The 6,460-nt window shown below is 54.5% G+C and overlaps 1 protein-coding gene across 3 annotated transcripts in view; it reads right to left on the bottom strand.

The window, feature by feature from the left end:
• Positions 1-1,057: 1,057 nt before the first annotated feature.
• Vac14 (VAC14 component of PIKFYVE complex) overlaps positions 1,058-6,460 on the bottom strand; it is a 107,659-nt gene continuing 102,256 nt past the window's right edge. The window contains exons 18-19 of one of the 3 annotated variants that reach the window (XM_027405998.2): positions 5,839-5,989; positions 1,058-1,643 (exon numbers count right to left, since the gene is read on the bottom strand). In XM_027405998.2, coding sequence (XP_027261799.1) covers positions 1,481-1,643; positions 5,839-5,989 — 314 coding nt within the window. In that variant the 3' untranslated portion in view covers positions 1,058-1,480. Of the gene's footprint in view, positions 1,644-2,771; positions 5,189-5,838; positions 5,990-6,460 lie in introns of those variants that run through there. The other 2 variants (XM_027406000.2, XM_027405999.2) reach the window with 2 other exon arrangements.

Raw genomic sequence — 6,460 nt, 5'->3', positions numbered from 1 at the left:
CGAGGCTCGGGCGTCACGTGGGCGCGGCGGAGGGAGGGCCGCGGGGAGGGAGCGCGGGAGGGGGCTGTGGGAAAGGCCGGGCGGGCGCGGGCCCATTCACGGCCAGAAACCAGGGCTTTGAAATCCGAGCCCTGGCGCTGCCAGACTGGTCGGGCGAGAGGGGCCGGCGGGCGCGGGCGCCACCGCGGGTCGGGGCGGCGCAGGGGCGGGGCCCGACCAGCCCCTGGCGGGAGCGGCCCCCCACTTGCACCTTCCAGGCCATGGGCTCGCTAAAGATGAGCCCCGTCACAGATGCGGTCCTTAGCGCATCCGCCTGACCGATGGTTAACAGGGAGCAGGCGCGCAGAGGGAACCGGGAGCTCGCTGCACTGGAGCTGTCCACACCACAGACTATCCATAAAGTCCAACCCTCTTGTACAAATGTCCTTCCGTTTCTTTTCTAACTGATGCTGATGCCACCTGGATTGGGGGGTGGAAATAGTTATGGTGTCCTGGCCCAACATTCTCGTGAGTCGGGGGTCTGCGTTGGACCTGCAGTGTAGTGTGTGGGGATGCACGCATGTGCACGTGGTCGACGGCAAATACTGCTGTCGTCCTGGAGACTCCAGGTGAACCTACTCTCAAGGGGAACACAGTTTTAGGGCTCTAGGGAAAAAAGGCACAAACTCCCGCCGACTAAAGGGACACAGTAGGCAATCAGGGGTTCATCAGAAGGCCAAGCCAAGAAAGGCCAAAGTCTGGTGACAGGTACAGAGGTTCTTTGAACTTAAAGAGGGCATCCATCTCTGACTACTTTCCTCCCACTACTCAGTGATCTGTAGTGCCCTGCTGTGCCATCCCTGCCTGTGGGGACACCACATTGCAGGGAATCAGGAACCAGGGTTAAGGAATGGGAATAAAGCCAAGAGGAAGGTGCTGGTCCTGGGAATCGTTGAGCCCTGAACCCACATCCCCTTCAGGTAAATGAGCAGGGCCCACCATGAAGCCAGCTTTCCAGGACAGCCAGAGCATCAGGCTAGGCATAGGTGTCAGCAGAGAAGGAGCAGGCAGGCTTGGCTCAGGATTCTGTCATTTCTTTATTGGGGCAGGGATGGACATCATTCTGTAGAGGTCTTTGTGCTGGCCCGTGTGCATTATCCACGAAGATCTACACATACATACACACCATGCCAGTGCTTTGGGGGCCAAGGACAAGCTCTTCTCACAGGGGGACTAGAAAGAAGGTTCCTTCTGGGTTCTGAGGCTATGGCCTGACTCAGGAGGGAAGCCCTTGGTCCCAAGCCAGGTGTAGCTGACAGTGCTCGGGTCCAGGCACTCCACTGGGAGGAGCTAGAGTTGACAGAGCAGACGGTCCCTCCCTATACTGGGCTGGTGGTCAGGTCCAGCCCTGCCTGAGGCAGGTTCTCAGGCATCTTGTGGCCTCAGGCTGGAGACCCTGGGTGCTTCATGGGCCACCTGGGCCCTTTTCACGACAGGCACATCAGAGGACAACTCTGCGGTCCAGGTGATCGCCACGCCCACTGCGCTGGTGTCTTACTTCCAGGTGCTGTTTCTGGACTTTCTCGAAGTGCTGCAGTAGCTCTGTGTAGTCAATGCTGGGGGAGTCACCTTTCTGGGACTTGGGGGCAGCTTTCAGACTGTCTCTGAGAAGATGGGCAGGAGTCAAAATCAGCGTCTGCGCATGTGCGTGTTCCTGTCCAGCAACACCTTCCCAGCAGTCAGACCCAGTGTCTGGGGTCCCATGTCTACCCCTTCCCTGCAGCTGCTGGGAACAGCAACACACTGCTTGGATATCTCTCAGCCTGTGGGCTGTTGATGGCGTCCAGAGCAGGCACTGCATGGGGAAGCATTTCCTGTTTACCAGTGGCTCCCTTTGGGGTGAGAGCCAGGGCTAGCAGCCAGCCAGGAAGCCAGCTGGGGCCTGGAACAGGGTCTGGGGAGAAGGGGGAGGCAGCAGCCAAGCCCTTTCTCAGTGGCATGGCTGGTGCTGTGGATAGCTGGGATCACTGAAGTCTCTGCTGAACCTGCAATTTGGCAGGGCACTGGGTCCCAAGGCCCGTGATCACTACTGTCCCTAGAAAAGAACTTAGCTCACCACTGGACCTACACTCCTGATGCTACCATTCTCCTTTGTTGCTCTGTATAGCAGCATAGGTTGTGCACTTCGTATCTACTGTACACATGGTCCTCCCAACTGTTTGATGTACCAACCTTGTTGCCTCATAGGTTCCTGTCCCATTCCTACCTGTCTCTCCAGCACAGCCATATGCACCCCTTGTGCCCCCTCCCTCACTGGCTTGGAAGCCCTGGCAAAGGGTTTCATGAAGACTGTGGGCCACTCAGTTAAGCAGACTTCCTGGGACTTTTGAATCTGGGAGCATTTGTGCCCTGAAGCTGGGCAGGCCACAACACCTTCTGGCTTCAGCCAGAAGAGGTCCCAGCATGGCTGGTGCTGACAGCAGCCAAGGAAAGGAGCTAGGCAGGCCTGGCCTAGACATGTGACCTTGGGCATTTGACTCCGTTTCTTATTCTGTAAAGGAGGCTGCCACAGGAGCCATGCCATGGCGTGGGTATAAGGTTCCCTCCTGATATTACACGAAATAGATTTGCCTGGTGTACGGACATCTGGCTGCTGTCTAAACTAGACTAGGGAGGCACAACAGAGATCCCACAATGGCAGCCTCCCCAGTGAGGCTGGGTGGGCTAGAGAAACCAATGGCTGAAGCCAGAAGGTGTTGTGGCCTGCCCAGCTTCAGGGCACAAATGCTCCCAGATTCAACTTTGGGGACTTGAGTCTACTGCCCACATGGTGGCCAACACTGCTCTTTCCTCTTTGAAGCAGGACACACTGCCTGAAAACATCTTATGATCTATCTGTGGCCGAAATTTTCCTGGGCCTTGAGCCACTGCCTCCCAAGCCACTGTTGACTAAAGAGTCAAAGTGGCCTGGTTGTCATTTGGGGGTTTCTAATGCTTGTTGACTCCCCTGGGAATGGGAGAAGGGGACTCTCTGGCCCAGGAGCTATCATGGAGGGAACAACCCAGACTCCTAAGGGGGCAGAGGGACTTGGAGCTTGTAGCTCTAAGTCCGGGGGAAAGATTCAAAGCCACAGAAATGACACTGGGGGATGCCCATGAGTCTACACGCTGTCTTAACACCACCCTTAGAAAACCTGGGGCCTAAGTCTAGGCAGGGACTAATTAGAGGGTTTGGGGGGTGTTGTTAGTTTGTCAGCTTGACACAAACTAGAGTTACTTTGGAAGAGGGAACTTCAACTGAGGAATTGCCTTCATCAGACAGGCAGGTATGTAGGGCATTTCTTGATTAATGACTGATGTGGGTGGTACCACCCCTGTGCAGGTAGGTGGTCCTGAGTTGTATAAGCAAGCAAGCTGAAGAAGCTATGCAGAGCAAACCAGTAGGCTACTTTTCTTCATGGTCCCTGCTTCAGTTCTTGCCCTGACTTCTCAGTGATGGACTGTTACCTGGAAGTGTAAGATGAAATAAACCCATTTCTTCCCAAGTTGCCTTTGGTCAGTGTTTTGTAATAGCAATAGAAAACTAGAACAAAAAAATACCCAGGGTGGGGGCCGGGGAAGCAGCTATACCTTGCTCTCTGGGACCTCAGAGTAGTGAGCTGTTCTGCCCCATGCTAGGGGGATCCTTCCCAGCCATGACTACGAGCCTTGCTGCTTGCTTGAGATAGCATCTCATGTACCTCAGGCTGGCCTTTATAGTCAAGGACACCTTTGAACTCCTGATTCTCCTGCCTTTACCTCTCTAGTGCTTGGATTATAAGCATCACCCTACCCATCACAATGCCATGCTTTCTTTCCCATAATCCTCAGGTACTGGGTAACAGGGACACCTGGCTGGCAGGGTGGAGTGGTGGTTCCCCAGTCCAGAGCTGACATGCTGCCCTACCATCCCACCCACATATCTGCCACCAGCTTCTCTTTTTAGGGAATCCTCTTGCCTCACTGAGGAAGATTTTAAAGCGGGAGAGTGCCTATGGTCCCCAAATGCTAGTGAGAACACAGGAAGGTATGGTGGCGAGTGCATAAACCTCCCCAGCTGTTCTGCTTGCAGGCCGGCTGTCTGGCAGCTGCCTGCCCCACCCTAGGTTGGGACTGCCCACAGCCCCTTTCCAGAGTGTGAACTGCCCCTCTGCACTCAACCCTGCAATCTGACTCCTCCTCCAGCTGTCTGAGGTCCCTTGCCACCCACTGTTTCCATGCCTGTATCTACATTCAACTTTTTCAGCTCTTCCCAAAGGCAGGCAGGCTGAGAACACCCCAACACTTCCTGCCCATTTAGTCCACATGTGCAGTTACCAAGAAACTGGGAGCCTAGAGAGGGTAAGGAACTTGCCTGAGGCCACACAGCAAAGCTATGGAGAACTTGGGCCAGATCCCATTCCAGGTCTGAAACCATTTACTGACCCACATAAGAGTCATTTACACAAGGGCTTATTCCTTGGGCTCAAAATTATCTTGATGGACCATACAGAGGCTGAGGAAACCCTTTTACCTAGTTTCTCTCTGGGGATTTATCTTGCCTTGACTTAGACAGCTTTCCTGCCCTTCTCCAGACAAGAAAGGGGCTCTGGGAAGTGGTAGGGTTTGTGGCCTGGTCTGAGACCTTTCCCAGGGCAGTGCCCTTTTTGCTGCCTTCTCCCTTCAGCAGTGCCTACAGAGGACTGTCCTCTCAGCAGTGCCTACAGAGGACAGGCCAAGGAGCATATTGTCACTTCAAGGCCTCTCTCCTCTCAGAAGCAGAAGATGCTCATTTGGGAAGAATCCAGACCAGCCCAAGCCTGCAGTGGCTTCTCTGCATCTTAGGCATACTCAACACACCAAGTATTCCAGACTTCACTTGGTTGAAACTCAGAGCTGACATGACACAGTCAGTACAAGGCTGGCTGGAAAAGTGGCAGGAAAGGGTAGAATGGGCACAGGCCTATCCTGAGGCTGTCTGCATCTACCCTCAGGGCAAGCGCCTCAGGGTTTCACTGCAGCAAGGCGCCAGGCCTGCCGAGTGGCTCCAATGGCCTAGGAGGGAATTCTAGACACACAGGGCAGCTGATGCAAGCTGGGTGCACTCCATTCAGCGTAAATCTTCTCAGTGGCTCTGCTTGTTTCCATGGTGACCTGACAAGTGAAATTTTCCATCTCCGATGCCAAATGCCTGTGGATGAGGCAAAGCCTCCAAGGGTTACCAAATATAGACACAGCCCAAAAGGCTGTGGGGCCATGGCCAGCAGAGGGTTCAGGGTGGGAGCTTGGACCCCCCTGCCCAGAGAATGCCAGGCTGGGCCAGTCAGACATGTTCTTCCTGAGAATAGGACCCTCCCTGGCAGAGTAGCTCAGGTATATTCTTGTCTCCAATTCCTCTGGAATTGTGGTGGGAAGACCCTAGGGATGCTGGGGCTCTCAGAGGGCCAGATTTGAACATCTTCTAGAATGGAATGGCAAGGCATGTAAGCCTGGGAAGTGCCTAAGACTTGGCTCTGCCTGGCTCTCTGGACCCCTCACTCTCCATCCCTGGAGCTCCTTTCTCCAGGGGCCTCTGCTAGGCAAAGATCTCAACTGAAGCCTAGTCTGAGTTCCCCCAAGCTGCTCAGAAAAGCATATATATTTCTGCCCCTTAAACACTCCCAGAACCTCCTATGTTGAGATCTGTTGTGAATTTAGAGACAAAAGAAAGGTAGTTGTGGGGTAGACAGGGTTGAAATGACAAAGGGGTAAAGTTAGGAATAGGGCACCTCCACAAGCCCCTAGGATCTCCCATGGCATAGGCCTGGAGGCAGAAGGCAGTGCCCTGGGCCCAGCACTCACTCAGTCTGCAGCAGCTCCGGGTTGGGCACACACTGGAGCCGGTGAGAGAGCAGCTGGAAGGCACTGCTCTGGGGCAGCAGCATAAGCAGGCCATACAGGGCCTTGATCAGGTATGGGTTGTTCTTCACATCCAGCAGTTGTAGGCGTAGATCTGTAGCAGGGCAGAGGTCAGGAGTCAGGGATCCTGGCCCTGCTCTGGAATATAGGAGCCCCTGCCTTAGCCTGTCTGGGAGAGGACTGGAAACATCCTGGACCTAGCACTGCTAGGCGTATCTGCCTTACCATGAAGCAGTGTCTACTCCACAGCCACCCAGGCCTGGGACCCTTCTCTCAGAGAACTGAAGCCATTTCTGTGACCTAATTTTTCCCTACCCACCCATTTGACTGACCTATCTAACAGCCCCCTCAGCCTAAGATCCCCAAACCTGCAGCTGGGTTAGGTCCACCTCCCCTAGGTTCAGCTGCTTCCTTGGTAATGAGGGCTGGGGGGTGGGGACTTACAGAATAACAGATTCCCCAGTTGGCTCTGCACGTGCCAGCACGTGAGCTATAAATAGGGTGAGCTGGAGAGAAAGAGTGGATTAGGCTTTGCTAAGGGAGGGCAGGATGGGAAAATGCCTTT

Source organism: Cricetulus griseus, chromosome 3 (assembly GCF_003668045.3).
Source record: "Cricetulus griseus strain 17A/GY chromosome 3, alternate assembly CriGri-PICRH-1.0, whole genome shotgun sequence".
Classification (NCBI taxonomy): domain Eukaryota; kingdom Metazoa; phylum Chordata; class Mammalia; order Rodentia; family Cricetidae; genus Cricetulus; species Cricetulus griseus.
This window is presented reverse-complemented; position numbering and strand designations above follow the sequence as displayed.